The 20565-nt window shown below is 44.4% G+C and overlaps 1 protein-coding gene across 1 annotated transcript in view; it reads left to right on the top strand.

The window, feature by feature from the left end:
- The window catches only part of LOC136679067 (ras-responsive element-binding protein 1-like), a 43366-nt gene that overhangs the window by 21743 nt on the left and 1058 nt on the right, over positions 1–20565 (top strand). The window contains exons 2-12 of the mRNA XM_066657348.1: positions 23–118; positions 6683–6784; positions 8031–8290; positions 10942–11028; positions 11344–11507; positions 14287–14431; positions 14593–14735; positions 14825–15014; positions 15117–17736; positions 18734–18898; positions 18977–19738. Of these exons, the coding sequence (XP_066513445.1) occupies positions 115–118; positions 6683–6784; positions 8031–8290; positions 10942–11028; positions 11344–11507; positions 14287–14431; positions 14593–14735; positions 14825–15014; positions 15117–17736; positions 18734–18898; positions 18977–19738 (4642 nt within the window). The 5' untranslated portion in view covers positions 23–114. The remainder of the gene's footprint in view (positions 1–22; positions 119–6682; positions 6785–8030; positions 8291–10941; positions 11029–11343; positions 11508–14286; positions 14432–14592; positions 14736–14824; positions 15015–15116; positions 17737–18733; positions 18899–18976; positions 19739–20565) is intronic.

Genomic DNA, 20565 nt, shown 5'->3' with positions numbered 1-20565 from the left:
TGTGTATGTGTTTCTTTTGCAGTATGAGCAGAGGCTGCTGTTCCTCTCCTCTCACCTTGAGCCTGTGGCCTTGCACATCTGCGACCCACTGACGTGTTTAGCCTTCATCTCAAAATGGGTAAAAAAAAGCATAAAAACTGTGTTTGTGTCCTGCTTTTAGCATGTCTTTGTGCTTCAGTTTCTTCTTTATTTTTATGAATTAATTATTGATTATTTTATATATTTATTTTGTGTACACACAAACGCACCCACAAACACACACATGCACACACACACACACACACATATCTTCTTTTTAAATTAGATGTATTTTGTGTTTAGGGTGTTTATTTTATTTCTTATGGTCATCATTTCTGGATATTAGTATTGTATTCAAATAAAACAAACGTTTAATTATAAAGTGAATCAAATCAGATTACTGTCCCTCATTTTATCATTAGTGTCCAATAAATGACCAGGTAATGGTGGAGTGTTTGTGACAGTAAATGTGTGGATGGTGTGTGTGTGTGTGCGTGCATGTGTGTGCGTGTGTGTGCTTGGTAACTGTGCATTCCAGACACTCCCTGATCCACACAGCTCTCTGTACACACTCTCTGAGTGAAGCTGCTCCTCTTCGTAAAGGTTTCCTTCAGTATTTAATGAATCAGCAGCATGTTCAGACTGTACAGTGTAGTACCGCTGTGCTTTATAGCGTTGTTATCTCATCACCATCCATTTCTGGGGGAGACACGGGGGTGATATGCAAATGGACCCATCAGCCAATCATTTATTGCTATATAGAATAGATGCATTCTGATTGGCTTCCTTGTATAGTGGTGGCCTGAAACACACTTTGTATTTTCTGAGAGTGGGCGGGGCTAAACTGCTCGAAACGGAATATGTAATTAGGGATAAACGCTATCTATATTTTTCATATACGTGCACGTTATCGGGCTGCGCTGAGCCTTATATCTGTGAGCGCGGGTCGAGTGAAGTGTTTCAGCACAGTTCTACACTGTTTAGAAGCATAGCTGTCCAGCTTACAGGCACCGTAACAGATGGCATCCCAGCGAACTCCAGTTCAGATCTCACATATTTATAAGATAAAGCCTCATACCTGTGAGTACAAAGTCGAGTGAGGGGTCTTCTGAGTATTTTGCCTGTTTTCAGCTTCCTTCCTCTGTCTTTTAACCTGAACTCGGGGCTAAACTCACCACTGCGTCGAGCTACTGGGCTTGTGACATCAGTCAGTGAGCTCCCACAGCTCCCCCTCACTGTGGCTCTTTTAAATGCATGTAAATGAACTCTGGCCTTGTATTTAAAGACACAGAAGCGTGTGTACATTGGATTATGTGAATAATGTAGGATCGGGGGAGTGTGAAAATGTGTAAAATGGAGGATGGTTTCAGGGCTGCAGCACTGGTGTGTATTTGTTTGTGTGTGTGTGTGTGTGTGTGTGAGAAAGAGAGAGAGGGAGGAGAGGGGAAGGAGGAGAATGGCTCAGGCATTCCCAGCCACCACACCAAACAGGAAATGCATGAGTTCCCTTCTCTGTCGGGAGAGAGTCTGAGCGAGAGACACGGGGAGAGAGAGACTTTCCATTCCTTTGTGTTGTTAGAAAACACTGAGCTGAAAATGAAACTTTAAGAGAAGCAGCACAGGCCGGAGTTGTGTGTGTGTGTGTGTGTGTGTAGGGATGTGTTATGGGGCTTATGTGTATATTGGCATTTACTTAAGCATCCTTCTCTAAAGTCTTAATAGTTGCTGACTGTGTTGTGAAATGTTATTACTACATCATAGAGTTCTCAGCTTGTGTCACATTCAACTCCCTAATTTACTGACTCATGATTCGACTTGGATCTCATGACTCGGGACTATATTTTCCCAGAACTTGTGCTTATGCCAGCATTTATTAAAGTGTTGATAGCGTGACTTAATGTCTAACTGGGTTTGTATTTTAGGAGAAATGCAGAAGTACAATTAATATGTTCTCTGTTGTTTTTAAAACTGTCTGATGCCTATTAGTTCTTTAAGCAAACGTCTTCACCAGCTGTTGGATGCCAACACAGTTCTTCCACCCTCCTCCATCCTTTAACGATCCTGCAGTGCTCTTTTCAGTCATGAGGTTCTTCATGATTGGGTTTTTCACACATCCCGCTCTTGTCCAGGTTATAAGAAGGTCAGAGCTTGTAATCCTACAGAAAAGACGTTCCTGCGATGTTCCGAACATAATACTAGGTTATACATTTTAGGAACGTTAAGGGAACGTTCTAACCAAAACACTGGGATTGTACATCCCCACAACTGTTACTGTTGGCTTTGTTGGGTGATTAATTACTGTCTTATCACCAGATCCTTTCTTTTGTTTCTCTAATAACAGTCCATTAATCCTCCAGTAATCTGTGGATCTGCTCTGTATCGCTGTCTCAGCACCTGGCGATGGCGGGTCTCCTCAGGGAGTGGAGTAGAGTGGACAGTGTGTTATTATGAGTACACTATTAAGGGTATATATAAGGAGTTTGACCCATGGCCTGTACTCTTTTAGGGTTTAGGAAGGGTTTAGGCTTTAGATTTCAAAACATTTCAGTGAGGATTTGATGGCACCGATGCGCATCAGGGATCACAGTGATAGGTGATGTGGTGGCTTTCCTGTTGCTTCTCGTTTCGCTGTGTTCTGTGTTTCTAGGATCTGTGCTGTGCTCTGCATACTGAAGTAGCCTTGTAGTTTCAAATCAAATTACCCTTTCAATTACATTTCAATATACAACAAGATTTATAAATATTATAAATAAATACTTTAAATAAAGTGTTCTTTTTTCATTTCAAGTAAATTTTAAATATTGAAAAATGATTTTGAAAAAAGTCCCTAATGACTTGTAGTTGCAGTTCACTTACTGCTTTACACAACCAGAAGTCTTATTGCTGGAGGGCGGGGTTTTCTGTTAACAGCAAGCTGATTGGCTCTTTATGCTGAAGGATGGGAATCCATGTTCAGTGTTATGAGAAATTCAACCTGTAATCGTTTACTTATTTTTAAAGGTTCTGGTTTTAACTCACACAACAATGGAGGAAACCCACGCAGAAACAGGGAGAACACACCACACTCCTCACAGACAGTCACCTGGAGGAAACCCACGTAGACACAGAGAGAACACACCAAACTCCTCACAGACAGTCACCCAGAGGAAACCCACGCAGACACAGAGAGAACACACCACACTCCTCACAGACAGTCACCCGGAGGAAACCCACACAGACACAGGGAAAACACACCACACCCCTCACAGTCACCCGGAGGAAACCCACGCAGACACAGAGAGAACACACCAAACTCCTCACAGACAGTCACCCAGAGGAAACCCACGCAGACACAGGGAGAACACACCACACTCCTCACAGACAGTCACCCAGAGGAAACCCACGCAGACACAGGGAAAACACACCACACCCCTCACAGACAGTCACCCGGAGCGGGACTCGAACCCACAACCTCCAGGTCCCTGGAGCTGTATGACTGCGACCTGCTGCGCCACCGTGCTGCCCTTAAAACAAACACTCTGTTAAAAATTAAACATTTAATAGTTTATCAGTTACAGGTCCAGGTCTGGATCGGACAGCATCTGTTTAAACATAAGTTTTGCTCATGTTTGAAGCATTGTTACTTTAACTCAGGTAATGAATCTCTTATAATGTGCCTCATAGAGATAATGGCATAGCTCTACACAGTGACGTCACTGTATGACTGTTTTTTGCTTGTTAGTTTTCAGCTAAAACCAATAGAGCTATTTTGAAGGCTTCTCTTTATGTGCAGTTGTGGATATGGGATTATGGGTGTGGCATGGAGCTTTTCAATGCAAAGAACTCTTGTGGAAAAATGTATACAGTCTCTTTTTGTTTTTTTTATTCAGAATTGAGGATGATTAAAAAGGGGGGTTGGATGGGGTCAGAGCAAATCATAGCCTACACACACTCTCTCTCTCTCTCTCTCTCTCTCACACACACACACACACACGCACAGTCACACACACACACAAACATAGCACAGAGAAAGCACCAGTAGCAGCTCAACTGATCTCTCAGCCACTTCCTGCTTTTGACTCTCAACCCAACCCACTCCCCTCTGTAACCCCCACCCCCCACTCTCTCTCTCTCTCTCTCTCTCTCTCTCTCTCTCTCTCTCTCTCTCTCTCTCTCTCTCTCTCTCTCTCTCTCCTCCCAGCTTGTGAATGATCAACAGAGCCTCGGCCCCTCCATGCACCCACATCCAGCACATCTCTGTTCCTGTCCACTCTCCAGGCACCTCTCACCTGACCATGCTTCACTCTTGCTCACTTTTCGCTTTGCTTTTCATTTGATCCCTCTCTTTTGCCCCCTCTCTCTCTTTCTCTCCTTTTTTTTTTCCATGTGTGCTCCGTCTCTCTCGCCCCTCTCACTCGTTAGCTCCGCCTACCTCTCTCTGGGATGGGCCCCTCTCTCCCTCTTATTTTCTCTCTCTCTCTCTCTTTCTTTCGCTCCTCTTTATGCATGTTCCTTTCCACTTCGTTCTTCTCCCTCATTCTCTCTCAGTCTCCCTGTATCACCATTTCCTTTCGTTTTCTCCACTTCCTGTGCCTCATCCCTCTCACCTCCGTTCCTCACTGGCTCTGTCTATATCTCTCTGCTCGGTTTATCTCTTTACCCCACCCCATTCATTCTTTTTTTCCTCTCTTCTTTGTGTGCTTATCTCCCTCTCTCTTTCTCTATTGCCTTCAAATTCATCCTTTATGCTTTATCTCTGTGTATCACTATTTTGCTCTTTTTCTTTTCTCTTCCACATTTCTGCTTCATGTTTTGTGTCTCTTTCCCTCATTGGCCCTGCCTACATCTGTCTGGAATGCCACCCTCTCTCTCTCTCTCTCTCTCTCTCTCTCTCTCTCTCTCTCTCTCTCTCTCTCTCTCTCTCTCTCTCCAGCAGTTGGTATCAGTCTCCCGCAGCTGCTGTGCGCCAAAACAGCCTGTGCTTTTTCTCATTTGTGCTCTGTTTCTTTCACCTGCATCCAACATGCAGCCCCTGTGCGCCCTTCATTTATTTATTTTTCCCGTCCAAACGGCCTTTCTGTATGAAACAACCATACGTTATTCATTTGGCAAAGATCTCTGAGGAGATTAGATATAAGACAGCCCTCGTACCTCGGAAAAAGAAACCGTCAAAAGAAAAATAAGTGAAAATACCTGCTGTTCGGAAAACTTTTATAGATATAGACAAAATGGGACAACCGTGCACGATCTGGTAGAGCATCTACACTCTTCCCATCAGATAAACTGTACTTTGTTTTCATTTTTGAGGAGAATGTCAAGCATCACAGTTAACACATTGCTCCTCTTTAATGATGTACAGAGTTATAGCGCTGCTTACGTCTGCTGCGTGCAATTAAATCATCAAGGAGTTTTGGACGGACTTTGAAGGACAGCTCAAGCGAAGAATCCATCATTAAAAACATGTGCTGGAAGACTGCGCTCACCAGTGGCAGCGGTTCTCCTTCACTGTAGGGACAGGACACAGCGTAACAGCTCGTCCCCCATCTATTCCCTGCTTTTCTGCCTTTCCAAACACCTGCTTTTCTATTTAAAACTTTGCTCTTCTTGTCGGTCCGTTGAAAAAGACAAGTCAAGACTTGCACGGTTTGTGTGGAATGGTAACTTGGTGGAAAGAGATGGAGAAACGTGTTGTGGTTATGCAGGTCTCTTTCTGTAATGCACTGCCAGATACGTTTTATTGGAAGAGAGGTTTGATTAAATCTAGCTCATATACATAGGATTGCTCATTATTTTTATTATTATAGACATTATATGGAGGCATTGCTTCTTCCCTCAACATTCATGTATCTGAGAAAGGCATTTAAGTTCCAACTGCCGCCCATGTGCCGAGGAGGCAGCCAACAGCCTCTGGGTGTGTGTGTGTGTGTGTGTGTGTGTGTGTGTGCTCACTGTAGCTAGTTGTGTGTGTGTTTGTGTTTAAAGCACCACAAGTTTGATTCAGGGTCAGAGTCTAACAGAACACAGTTGGCCCCTCCTCACAAGCACAGTGCCAACCAGCGCGAGTGTATCGTATATTAGCATTCTATATAGGCATTTAGCATAGAGTCCAGAGCCAATGTGGTGGCAGTGTGCCTTGGAGGATGCATGAGGTTGTCTCACTCTAACAGACTGGTGGTGGTGTGTAACTGGGGAAGTCATGGTCAGTGGCTGGAACTGGAGACAACTAAATCTGGATGAATCTGGGCTAGTTCTGAGTTTAGGTGAGATTCTGGATGTTAAAGTGTGACGGTGAAAGCAGCTCTCCCCCAGTAGCCTCCGCTGTAGGAGTGAGATTTCTCATTAAGAATATGAAGGAAACCGAACGTCTTGTAGTGAAAGAGGAAGCTGACTGATAAGGCTCCTTTTGAGATGTGGTGCTGCTGAATCAAGCGAGAGCTTCTCTGAGGTTCCCACACCACTTCTGCCTTTCAGAAAAAGCTGGTTGTCAATAGAAGAAAGTTTACATTTTTAAATATACTTTTAATTTCTTCCTTTTATGTGCAACTCACAGTGAATGAAGGATCATATTGTTTGGTAGCAATAAAAGAGGTGGTCACATGGGAGAAAAACATTTGTGTAATATGTATTGATTATAATCATAACGGAACATGTTTAATGTTTTCTCTGTTTTTTTTTCTGTGTTTAGCAGACATGGAGAGTGCCTTACCTGAAAAGAACTGTGTTGAAAATAATGCATCCTCTCAGCAGACGGAGGAATCCTCCAAAAAACCTCTGCAGCCCACGAAAGGTAGCAGTTAATTTGTACTTTCACTGCATGTCTTTCTCCGCAGGATCTCTTCTACTGATTTAAGGTGCACCTACTATTTCAGAATCATTGTTGAATGCTCATGCAACTATTACTCTGTTTATCCAGCAGAACCTGACACTCTCTCATAGAACTAGATTACGCCGAGCTTCAGTTTAGTCCTAGTCTGGACTTTAAAGGCTAAACACCACTTAATGGACCTCCATGAATATTCCACATTATTGTCGTTACTGACAGATATAAGTATGAATTAAATGAAAATAGCAGCTTAATTTGCTTTAAAACTGACAATTTTATTAAATTGACGAAAAAAAAACCCGAGCTCGCTACGGAAATTCTCGAACGCGACCGTGACGTCACTGGTGGACAACAGCTGAACAATGCCGCGGTAAAACACCGTTATGACTGACTGTTATGACAGTATCTAGCTAAATAACCAACATTATTCATGACAATAGCCTAGCAATAAGCTAAACTCAAATGTAGAGGTACCGTTATTCTTGTAAATGTGATCGAAGTCGAACTCGAATTCATCCGACACTATAAACCTCCGTAATGCAGCTACGTAGCCGAGTATAATCTGAGACACCGAGTTTAGCGAGTCAAGCTAACGTTAACTAACACCAACTAAAACAGGCGAAGTGAGTGTCCTCACCCTGTTTACCTCCATGTTACAGAGGCTCTTGAACACCTTTCGTTGGTGTCCTTACATGCCCATATTGTTGGAAAAGCGCCAGTGAAATGAGCTACAGATAACGGAGTGAGCGGAGGGTCCTTTCCAAAGTGTCTGTTTAAAGTGGACAAATCTAGTCCATTTTCTGGATATTTTGGGATCTTTGGGCCATTTGTTCACAGATGTCCCACTGTACATTGAATGATTGCAGCCAAAAACAACACACCTTTTCGTCATTTTGCATTAAATTAAGTGCAGCTTCTAGAGTGTTGTCCACCATCTACGTCACAGGCAAGACGCCTATTAGAGTTTCCCAACACCGTTGGGGGGGGGACCAACGGTCTTTTAAACCTTATTCCTTCAATTAGTAAGAAATAACATGTTTTCTGACGATCAATAAACACAAGTTATGAACTCAAATTCCACTGTATTTATTTGTTTGATACTTTCATAGAGCTGGTGCTTAGCCTCTAAACTCCGTCCACAGAGCTGGCCCTAAACCCAGACTAAAACTGTACTATACAGTGTCTTATGATTTCTCTGTGTAAGTTACAGAAAAGGCAGAGAATGACGTGAACCATTCTGGAGAAGTGGTAAAGGAAAATGGAACGGACGACGAACTGGAGAAGGAGGAAGATGAGCAGGAGGAGGAGGAAGGTGGCGAGGAAGAGGAAGAGTCTTGTGCTAGTTCTGTGGTGTGTCCTGAAACGAAAAGTGTCCAAATAAATGGAGGAGCAGGGTCTGTGACCTCAGATCCATCCCATAAATCCTCCAGCAAGTCTCCTTCTGTTAATCGCACTGGGAGGAGGAACCAGGTACTTTTAGGATTTTTATACAACTTAACGTTGTGTTTGGGGACTGTTGTGTTATATACTGCACAGTTATATAGGAACAGTTGAATAGTTATTTGGACTGTGGGAGGAAACCGGAGCACCCGGAGGAAACACCAATCCCCTCACAGACAGTCACCCGGAGGAAACCCACGCAGACACAGGGAGAATACACCACACTCCTCACAGACAGTCACCCGGAGCGGGACTCGAACCCACAACCTCCAGGCCCCTGGAGCTGTGTGACTGCGACACTAACTTGCTGCGCCACGGTGCCGCCCTTGAGCTCTTTATGTTAAGTTAGTGGTTTTTATTTAGATATTGAAACAAACACAGGGGATTCTGCTTTATATAAATATATATATTCAATTGATGTGCTGGCTTTTCTTTATGGGCTACAGAGAAGGTCATGCTGAGGGCACAAGGCAAGGCTCTGAGTCAGAGAGTCCGTGGCGTACGAATGGCAGCAAATGGTCCGTGTGCCCCTGAATCCCCTTTTGTCTGTGGCCTTACGCATCTTACGCCTCCAATTAAAGCCAAGGACTGAGCTGAAACACTCCTCTGTGGAGGAAAAAAACAGGTGTTTCAAAGGCCCCCACCCCCACGTCCCAGCAGCCTTCATTCAGTAGCACTAAGTATGTTTCCATACGTTCTGCTGCTGGACTGTGGCCTGTCCACTTGGTTATTGATGCTCTCTCCCAGCTGGAACTACTGCTCTCCTGGAGACAGATGCAGAGCACTTGTTGTTGCAGCACACACCACTGTTGCCACAAGGATTTAGAACACAGCGTCTTTATCAGCAGGGTCCTCTCAGTCTGCCGTCCAAGTTGTCTCACCTATTAAATTTCACACCAGGGGTTAAAGGAGCCATAATTCATTCCTGCCACCAGCAAGTAGCAAGGAATATTCATGAAAGTGACATAGAGCTCACAGGAGATGAAGGACTTGCTTTGCAGTCCGTGGATTGGATCTGCCACATAGGGCAGCCATGTTTGAGCAAAGTTTGAAATTGAATACAGGGCGGGTTCAGTCCCCACCTCTGGTCACTGTCTGTGAGGCGTGTGGTGTGTTCTCCCTGTGTCTGCGTGGGTTTCCTCCGGGTGACTGTCTATGAGGAGTGTGGTGTGTTCTCCCTGTGTCTGTGTGGGTTTCCTCTAGGTGACTGTCTGTGAGGAGTGTGGTGTGTTCTCCCTGTGTCCGCGTGGGTTTCCTCTGGGTGACTGTCTGTGAGGAGTGTGGTGTGTTCTCCCTTTGTCTGTGTGGGTTTCCTCTGGGTGACTGTCTGTGAGGAGTGTGGTGTGTTCTCTCTGTGTCTGCATGGGTTTCCTCCAGGTGACTGTATGTGAGGGGTGTGGTGTGTTCTCCCTGTGTCTGCGTGGGTTTCCTCCGGGTGACTGTCTGTGGGGAGTGTGGTGTGTTCTCCCTGTGTCTGCGTGGGTTTCCTCTGGGTGACTGTCTGTGAGGAGTGTGGTGTGTTCTCTCTGTGTCTGCGTGGGTTTCCTCCGGGTGACTGTCTGTGAGGAGTGTGGTGTGTTCTCCTTGTGTCTCAGTGGGTTTCCTCCGGGTGACTGTGTGTGAGGAGTGTCGTGTGTTCCCTCTGTGTCTGCATGGGTTTCCTCCAGGTGCTCTGGTTTCCTCCAACAGTCAGAGAACACCTGTTGGTAGGTAGGCTGTGTGAAACCCCCCTGAGTTGTGAGTGTGTGACTGAAAGGGTAAGTAATTGTCCACAGGTGTGTGTGACTGGTTGAAAGTGTGAACCTGGTCGGCCTGTAATGGCCTTTATTGAGCCCAAAAATAGACGTTGAAATAAGTTGTATCTGTTGGGTCTGTCTGATTAACCACATTTCACGTAGGTTTGGATGATAAGGTCGATATTTATATCACGATATATTTTTTTAAATTCCGGTTGATAACGATATAATTTCGATATCGATAACTAACGAGTCAGTAATGAGTTGTTATTAAAACATTTTAGATTGTGATTATTTATTGATGTTGAATTGTTGTCCAGACCTAATTTCAACCAATTTTAGATGTCGAGGGATGTTTTTTTGTAGATGTCTTCCACCTGTCATTATCATCCAAATATCAATGTTGTTTAAACAGCCATGTCTTTTCAGTGTGTTTGAGAATTAAAAATAAAAATATCATGAGGTCTAAATATGAGTAAACATCTAAAGGAATTGTTTATCTTCTGTGTAAGGACAAAAATATTATATCAGATTTCATAAACAGAATTGCTTGAACTGATGTTGCAACAGCATGTGTGTCAGCTTCCATCTTCCATGTGTTCCACAGACTCTAGAAATAAATTCTCATATAATTTAAATGTTTATTTCATATACTCCACTATAAAATAACCCATTTAAGGGTGTTCATAGGTTTGTGTATTAGATGAAGTAATGATCAGGTCCTTGAGACTGTGAATGGTGTCGCCCAGAGGCTGGTGGTCCTGCAGTGGTCACCTGTTGCTGTCAGTTGCTGTGGGGGGGATGCTGGTGTCAGTTCAGTGTCCCATACCAGACCGTTGCCTGTGTGGAAGAACAGGTTTCGAGGTTAAGGGGAGGGGGAGGTGGCAGGGGGTTGTTGTGTCTAAATGCTGTGTCTCTGAGAGATGACTTATCGCTTTGTCACAGGAAATGAAAGAACGCTCGACCTTCATCTGCCCCTTGTGTGAAAAGAACTGCCAGACCCAGCACCAGCTCACTATGCACATACGACAGGTACATGCTGTAAATCAAAAATGTCATGGTCCTTAATTATTAAACGTTACTGTACGAATGAAAGAAGGAGCAGCACTGACTTCTACTTCCTGATATAGTGTTATAACCATGAGTATGATATGTGTGATCCAATATTCATCTAAAAAACTAGGTTTCAACATTGCCTTTTCTTAATTGAACAGTTGTTTAGTCATGCCATGTATGAATATCACTGGAATATCACTTTCTGCTTTGTATCCAGGCTTTAAAATGAATGTAGCATAAAGACGTGAGGTCTGTAAACGTCCGTTGCTCTTTGTCTTTGTTCGTCTTCAGCACAACACAGACAACGGAGGCACTGACCACTCCTGCAGCATCTGTGGAAAGGCCCTGAGCTCGGCCAGCTCTCTTGACCGCCACATGCTGGTCCACAGTGGGGAAAGACCCTACAAATGCTCAGTGTGCGGCCAGACGTTCACCACCAACGGCAACATGCACAGGTACCGGCCTACACCTGCCTCTGTGTCGTTAGATGCTCTAGAGATGTTAAAGAAAGATGTCGCATCTTTAAGGACAGTTTCTGTGTGAGATGATGCAAAGAAGAGCAGTGTTTTGTTTTTAATTTGGGATGCATGTGTATGCCCTGCTTTCGTCACTGTGCAAGTGTGAGGGTGTGTGTGTTGTGAGGGTGTGCACACCCATGTGTTTGTGCGAGATCCTTCTGTTTGCATGCTGTGCTCCAGTGTGTGTTTATGGTTGTGTGTCCTGCTCTGTTTGTGGTGCTCTGTCTATGGGATGAGCATAGAGGCCTTCTCTGTGCAGCTGAAACATGCAGGCATTCCAGATGGGGGTGGGAGAAGAAAGACTGTGTGTAAACGGCTGGAGAAAGGGAGAGGGGGTGGAGTTTGTTAAGAGATGGTCAGAGTGTCGTTAAGATGCCTGGACCAGGCTCGGGTGAATAACTGAATAACTCAACTGAATACATAAAAAATAAATGAATTAATAAAAAAAAATAGTTTTAGAGTTATTAAATTTAATCCGTTTGCTGCAGTGACAGCCTCTACTCTACACATGTTGGCACATTGCTGTGAGGTCAGGTACTGACATTGGACGTTAGTTCTGGACCCCAGATCATCACAATGGACACTCTAGAGAAAACCCATTGTACTGCTTCCAATGCTGGGAAGTTGTATACCTCACTAGCCTACACTTGACACTGCGCATTGTTTTATATAAAGATTAGGCGCAGTTGGATGCCTCTAGCATGGGGACCTGTATATCGTTGGTCATATTTTTGCATAGTAACAAGCAGCTGATTGATCAGCCCATTGTGTCATTATCTTACTTTATAAATGTGTTTTCAACAGTTGTTTGAATATGTTTTCAGCTCTAGTGCGGTTTTTCTAGTGCACTTTATCATTTGGATGCCTGGACCATGCTTAATTCCTTCACCACACCAACATAGGGAGTCAGGATTTACTGCGTTGCAGTGAGGCTTCTTCCTTTGCTGATGATGTACTCAGCCAATCAGAGTCTCTCTAGTCAATACCACAGTGAAATTCTTGCAGATCCAATTGTACTGTCATTGCGAAACCCATGGCTGCTGGAATCAAGACTATGCTGAGCATAACATCATGTTCCCCGCTGCGTTGTACATCACAGCACCCTCTGGCATTAGATTTGAGGTACTGCAGGAGACCATTAATTATCCCAGTGTTCATTTATTCACAGCTGAGTCCAAAAGGCACCAAAGTTGACTGGGATTATTTATTATTCATCCGCTTGCCTTCTCCAACCCACTCGATTAAAATGCTGCCTCCAGCCTTATTTTTTTGCTTTTTTTTGACTTGTTTGGAGGTGAAGGGTTTGTGATTGAGGCCAGAGACTCGAGATGTGGAATGGAACAGGATTCAGGCTGTCGAGGTTGGGTCCACATATGGACGGCCCCTCTCTCCATCTCTGCTATTAATAACCCTGACTGCAGAATGTAAAACAAGCTTCTCGGGACTGTGCCTGCTGGCATTTATCCTCTCTCTTAGTCGAGCCCTTAGTGCAGAGAAGCTTTGGGGCTGTCAGGGGTCCCCAATGATGCCCTTTGAGTTTGTGACTCCATAGAAACGGAGTCTATGTCTGTGTCTCCATGTTTGGTTGGGAATAACAGTGTGAAGTCGCTCTGGTGATGGCAGTGCACATTGTTGCTGACCTTAAGTCAATGACATGAAACGTGCATAGGCTTCAGTGTGTACATAGATTCATTAGCATTCAGAAGCTATAACGCTTTCCACAGAACCACGTCAGGACCGTTTAGTTACTCACTGTTTAACCCACATCTAAACCTAAGCATCAGGAGCCTCGCATGTGGAGGAACCTGAAAGGTGGGTTTGTTTCTGCCAGCCGCTGGAGGGAGGTGGGGGCTGCACACGTTCCAGCATGTCGTAATGCAAACTCTCCCTCCACTCTACCTTCTGGCCCCTTGGAGAGAAAGCCCTCTGCTGTCTGCATGTAGGTCATGCATTTCCTGCAGCCCACTCATAACACTCAGCTCCACGCTCCAGAGGGTGGTGTTTGTCAATGCAGATTTAAAGGAGAACACAAGAGGTTAAAGTGTGAAGTTGAATGTGGTCCGACTATAAAAGGTGAACACTGTGGTCATCAAACACTAAGTCTAGGTGTTTCCTCAAAAGTAGAATCGCTCGGCAACTCTTACTTTCATCGCATGAACTTGATCTGCCTCCTGAAACTTGCTTGGGTCGGGTGAACCCACTACATGTACCCATAACATGACCAAACTACTTTCCCCAACCAGAACCAAACAGAATTTGAGCCAGAATGGTGTATGAGTTTTGCCAACCCGAGTGTACGTGATCATGGATAATAGCAGCGCCTGTGTGTTGATGTCTCATACTCATATCTGGACAGGATACCTTTGTGTCTTTTAGTTTCGTAGGAAAGAGAGGCAGCTTTCTGTTTTTGTTTTGTTTTTTTATGCTCCAAATGTCTTGAACAATTCACCATTAAACATTTGTCAGGCTCCTGGGTATATTTTTTAAAAAACACTATTAAAAAGCTTTATTTACCACTTAACTAGTATTTGGCTTCATTTGTCCCCTTAATTTTACACTAATATTACTTTTTTTGTATTTTTTTTATACATTAACATTAGATCTCATGCCTTTTGAATTTACTTTCTATTAATATCCTTTACTGCTTTTGCTTTTTTTTTTTTTTTTGGGTATTTGTGCTATTTACAAACAACAAAATATTTACAAAATATTGCAGACACATGAAAATTCATGACAAGGACCCAAATAGTGCCCCAGGCTCCAGTCCTACCTCCCCAAACAAGCGCCGCAGACCAAGTGTCAAAAGGAAGCCGAGTATAGAGGATGAGGAGGAGAAAATCAGTGAACCACCCAGTAAAAAGGTGATTCTGCAAAACCTTTTAGTATTTTGTGAAGCCCAAATGTTAACATGGCTTATAACATGCAAATTCCCAAAGTTAGTACTGATTTGACTGTATTATCACTACTGTTTTTTTTTACATTTATCGTCAGTGTTAGTTCATAGTCAGTCTTCCTTGTTCAGGTTCTGATAGTGCCACAGTCAGGAGAACGAGGTCCTGTGAAGCGCGAGGAAGAGCTGCTGCACTGTCCAATCTGCTTCAAGACTTTCATCTGTAAATATGGCTTGGAGTCACACATGGAAACACATCCTGATACTTCTCTCAGGTGAGTGCAAAAAAAAAGGTTAAAATTGTTACTTAAGCCACAGAAACAAGATTAGGTTTTGTTGTAATTTTTTTTTCCCATTGGGGCAGGTGTAACCTGTGCTGTGTCACCTTCCGCACACACCGAGGCCTTCTTCGTCACAATTCTGTTATTCATAAGCAGCTGCCAACAGATCCCAGTGGAAAACCTTTCATCCAGAACAACCCTTCAATCCCCTTGGGTTTCAGCGACCTGTCCTTCATTGACTTTTCTTGCCACAAATTTCCACAAATTGCACAGGTTGGACTTAGACCATAAACCACAGCAGTCTAATATAGTGATTATTGTTTTTTAATCCATGGATCTTTGAGTTGTAACCCTGAAATTTCATTTACTTTCCAGATTTGGTGTGAGACAAACTTGCGACGCTGCTCCAGCAAGTTCCATAAGTTTATTTGTGAAGTCTGCAACAAGGCCTTTCCTCTTCAGGTATCTCTGGATCTGCACTCGACTTTGCACAAAGCAAGTGGAGACTCTTGTGTTGAACCCCAGAAACAAGAAACTGACACTATTACAGATGCATCTAAAGACCCCAATACTGTGGATTCCAAAGACTTCGCTGAAGCTACACCACATGCTGTGAACGGACAGAAAGATTTCATGGCATCCCTTGGTCTTCAGCTTTCTTCACTGGCCAAACCTGAGCGGTCCGAGGAGGACATGCAGCAAGAAAAGTTAGACAGCATCCGATTTATACACGTCGAGACCCCTGCAACAGATCTACCTCAAGAGAACAGTGGCAGTCTCGGCCTTTGTCTTCTAGACCCTATCTCTGTTCAAGGCTTGAACAAGAGCACTGGACTAAGCTTCCTGTCGTTGCAGCCACTTCAGGGGGGACTTGTCAACAGTGGTTTGGTGGTCCGGCCAGTGAGTAATCAAGCAGGAATGGAATTGGCCGACATCCAGCAGATCCTAAAGATGGCAACCTCTCAGGTGTCTTTACCTCTGCTTCCAAAAGGTCCTGGAAGTCCTCTGCAAGCCGATACTAAGCAGGTCACCCCTCTCAAACCCAAGCCACTGGTAACTCCTCGCTCAAGCATGGGGACCTCTACAACCCCACCACCTGTCATGAATGCCCAGCAAGCCTCTTCAGGTTGCATCAGCCCTGGCTTACCGCCACATGCAGCCTTGCTTCTCACTTCCAAGCCTTCGTCAAATTCATCTACACCAACTTCTTCCTCTCCTACTAACTGGGAGAACGCCCGTCTAGGGCCGGATGGAACGGGGGCAACAATTTTGACCTACAACGTGTCTACAGCGAAGATCAAGCAGGAAGATGCTGCAGGTAAAGAGAAAGAAATAAGAGTATCAGGTAGCAAGAAGATCTCCAAGACAGAATATCCTTGTCGCTTCTGCACACAAGTCTTCTCCTTCCCTGGAGGCCTCCAAGCACATATGCGGCATCACTTAGGAACCTCGCCATACCAGTGCAGCATCTGCACATACGCTGCTCCAGATAACGCCACGTTGATCCGACATTTACGAACGCACAGTGGTGAACGGCCGTACGTCTGCCGTCTCTGTCACTACCCCTTCACTGTTAAGGCCAACTGTGAACGTCATCTGCGCAAGAAACACATGAAAAACACTCGAAAAGAGATTGAGAAAAACATTGAGTATGTTACCACCTCTAGTTCTGGTGGTTTAACTGCTGGTTCTACGCCAGACCTCGACTCAGCTGGCACTGGTACCACATGCTGCCGCTACTGTGGAGAAGACTTGAAGAGCTACAGGGCTCTCCAGATTCACCTGAGAACTCACAACGGCTGCCAGAAGAAGCCTTTTGAATGTCGACAGTGCGGAGCAGCCTTCTTGGCCAAACGGAACTGTATTCACCACTTGCTTAAGCAGCATCCAGACGTTCCAGAGAGGGAGATCGAAGAGCACATAAACGCTTCAGGTCCTGTCACCCCTGCCTTGTCTGCTCCTGCCTCAAACGGGCTCCCGCACACAATCCAGCCTCAGTGTGTTAAAGAGGACCTCAGCACTTTCTCTGGTGCTGCTTTCTCTGATCAAGACCAGCCTTTAGATTTCTCCAACAAGTCTTTAAAAGCTGTTAGCTCAGATATAAAACCCGAGGCAGCCGTTTCCTCTCCGCCTTCGTCAAACGACTGCTCCTTGGAGCCCATTGACCTCTCCATTCCTAAACAGCCAGAAGGCAAGAAAGTCTGTAGAGAAATTGTTTGTACCACATCGCTGTGTCAGAATGAGGTGAAGAAAGAAGCTCTTTCACCAAGCCTAGACAAACCTGTAGGAATAGTGTCAGGAGTACATGCAGCCCTTCCCATCACTATCCCTGCCCTTGTCTCCACTCCCACAAGTGAATTGGCCAAGCCCACCACACGTCTAAAGCCTCTGCTGCCCAAACCAGTTACTGTCAGCAACACATCAGAGATGCCGCCATTGGCCTCCATTGCCCAGATCATCTCTTCTGTGTCTGCTGCCCCAGTGCTGCTCAAAACTGGGATAAACACTGACAAAAACAATGGATTAATGGGTGGCGAAACACTAAATGACAAAAAGTGCTCCAGCGGCACTGCTAGTCCTGAATGTTCCTCTTTCGGCGGTTCTTCGTTTGATTCTTCAAAGAGGAAAGGGAAGAAACGGCTGTTCAAGGAAGTGGTATGCAGTCCTGCAGTTGCAGCCTCCAGTGGAATTGACCTGGAGTCCAGCGGAGAGTTCCCCAGTGTGGAGAAAATGCTAGCCACCACTGATGCAAATAAATTTAGCCCCTACTTACAGTCCAATCAGGGGGAGCCACTGAAGGAGGATCTGGAAAAGGAGAAACAATCTGCCAGTGAAGAAGAGAAGGATGGGAAAGAGGAAAAGCAGAAGGGTCAGCTGCAGAACAAAGGCAAGAAAAATGCTTATTCAAACTCAGTGCAGAAGATGAAGTGTCCCTATTGCCCTCGAGTGTTCCCCTGGACCAGTTCTTTACAGAGGCACATGCTTACACATACAGGTAAGACATTTTACTCTCAGTATTGCCTTATGTTCCCTCAAGTATATATTTGGTTTTCTAATCATGCTTTTGTGAATTTTGAAAATGCACATAAAAAAATGTGTATTTTAATCGTCATCTTAAAAAGAGATTATGATGCCTGGAAGAAGTGGAAAAGTTGGGATATCACTAAATGTTAAATGTGAAAAACAGCGATGGAAAAAGCACAGTGAGTGTCGTATTGCTGGACCACTTTTTTTACACTGTTCCTGTAAATATAAAGATTTAATTAACTCCCCCTGATTCTCCTGCCTCTTCTCTACTCTCCATGCTTTAGGAACATTCTTTTGTCATAGCCCCACAACCTGAAAAACTAGCTGTAGTGCATTTGTAGATTACTTTACACGTATGTAGCACTGCTCAGAAGTCAGAGATCACACTGGATTTTTCCCTAAACCTTAAGAGCAAGTTCTGTACAACAAAAATTACACAGAATCTGCCACAAATAAAAAATTAAATACATTTTTATATGGTGTGTCCAGCATGCCTTGGTCATTCTCATTTGCTTGTTTTGCTGGACCTGACACCTTCTACCTTCTATCTTTGGTCCAATCAAGACCCGGCTTTTTTGGCCATTCTTAAATGTAATATCCAAATCTAGTGTGAAAAGTCCTCCAGAGTGTTTGCTTACCTGAGTGTATGGTGAACGTCATCGGTACGGCATGGACATTTGAGTCCTCCTTAAGCTTGCCACTGCTTTTCCTGCCTGGCATCACTAAAAAAAAGTGATAGCAAACAGCTGTAAGACTATTCTGAGGTATAAAGCCCACTCAGATCTCTCCATCTCACTCATTTCATTGCCGTCTAGAGTTTCTTCTCATAATTGTAGTGGATGAGAACACCACACATTTAACATTTTCCTCAGCTGACATTTTATTGTGAATAACATTTGACGACCGGCTAATGATAAACAGATGAGGCAGGACACTAACCAATTTTGTTGTGCTTTTCCTCATAGGCCAAAAGCCATTCCCTTGTCCCCAGTGCGATGCGTTCTTCTCCACCAAGTCCAACTGTGAGCGCCACCTTCTTCGTAAGCATGGCGTATCCAGTCGCAGTGTGTTGCAGAACAGTGGATCATGCCTCAAATCCAAAGCTGACGAGGGGTCACAAGAAAGCACAGGTATGACTCCCTTCTGTCTACACTATTGTCAAATTATTGATTGCTTGAAGAGTGAATTTACCTCTCTTTTGTTTGTAGAAGGTGTTTCTGATGCTGAGCCTAGCCTAGTTGAAGATGCTGGGACCCCTGGAAAAGACGAAAGCACTGCTGATGATTTGATTGAGCAGCCCAATCACGTGGACGCAGAACAACCAGAGTTCAAGAACAATGTGGAAAGCTCAGACTCTGCTGAGAGCAGTCACGCAAACTTGGACACAGAGGAGAATCATGATTCCCAGAGCAATAGGAGTCTTGATATGGATGATGCCAGCAAGTTCACAGAATGCAAGGAGTCAAGATCTGAGCAGCAGCCTGAGGCTACAGAACCCACGGTGGAACCTGAGAGTCCTCCATCAGAGGCGTTTCCTCACACATGCAGTACCTGTAAAAAGACTTTCCGCCATGCAGCTACGCTCACCCGGCACCAGAAGATGCACTCGCAGGAGAAGCAGCTGGAGGATGTGGGTAAGAAAGGGAAACAACCTGCAGAGTCCAGCCTGGTCAACAACACCAGCGCCTCCAGCTCCCCTGTAAAAGAGGTGGAGCTGCAGGTGAAAGCTGCTGAGAAAGAAGAGAACAGCTGTGTGGTGGAGACAGGAGCGGGAGAAGAGGGGAAGGAGGGACAGGCAGATGAGAGAAGCGATGAGGAAGATGAGGGTGCCTCCTCAGAGCTCAGAGGTTTGGACGAGGAGAGTGAATCTCCGAGTGGTAAAACCGACAAGAGGAAAAAGATATGTAACGTGTGCAGCAAACGCTTCTGGAGCCTGCAAGACTTGACCAGGCACATGCGCTCACATACTGGTAAGAGCAAATATAGTAGCTCCCAGTCTTTCTGAACTTCGGCCACTTCAAAACTTGAGGGGCTGTTAGGGAGGGCTAGTGCCTCTACTGGCTGGCTGCAGTATGACGTGTAACTCTGCTTTCCCCCACGTTTTCTATGGCAAAGCAGCACATTGTTAATCTAATTTTTCTCTTCTAAATAGTCCTTTTCCACTGCCTAATTCCAAAAGTTAGTTTTCTTTGTGCTAATATTTGGCACTTTTTTATCTTCCCCACAAATCATTTTTTAAAAAGTTATTCTGTTATATCATAAGAAGGCAGGCTGATGTTTAGGAATGAAGTGATCACATCCTGAGACATCTGCAGGACTTTCGTTTTCAACACAAACGGAGCAACGATGACATTCTGCCATCAGAAAAACATTTCTCTCCACCTTAAATAGTGCAGCGCTTATTTTCTGGTGCCTAGAGAACTTTCCATTCCACCTTAAAAGGAGCTGAAATGACTGTAGTCTGGGTAGAATTCTTCATTCCACCTTAAAAGGCTCATAATTTTATTTCCCCTCTCATTATGAACTTTTCATTCCACTTTAAATGGAGCAAAGGTTATAATATGGCTGCAGTTGAATTATGAATTTTCCCTTCAATGCTGCATTTTTTAAGGTGGAATGGAAAATTCTACCACAGCCTTTGGAAACTTTGGTAACTGATAGAATGTCACTGCTACCCCGTTTAATTTGGAATGGAAGGTGGTTTAACGCCAGTAACTTCTGCACCTTTTAAGGTGGAAATGAGAGTTATATAATAAGACAAGAGTAGATGTAGTTTTAGAAAAGGAAAATAATGAGA

This window comes from Hoplias malabaricus, chromosome Y, assembly GCF_029633855.1.
Source record: "Hoplias malabaricus isolate fHopMal1 chromosome Y, fHopMal1.hap1, whole genome shotgun sequence".
NCBI classification, from domain to species: Eukaryota; Metazoa; Chordata; class Actinopteri; order Characiformes; family Erythrinidae; genus Hoplias; species Hoplias malabaricus.
The sequence above is the reverse complement of the archived record's forward strand: the minus strand, read 5'-3'. Positions and strand labels throughout refer to the sequence as shown.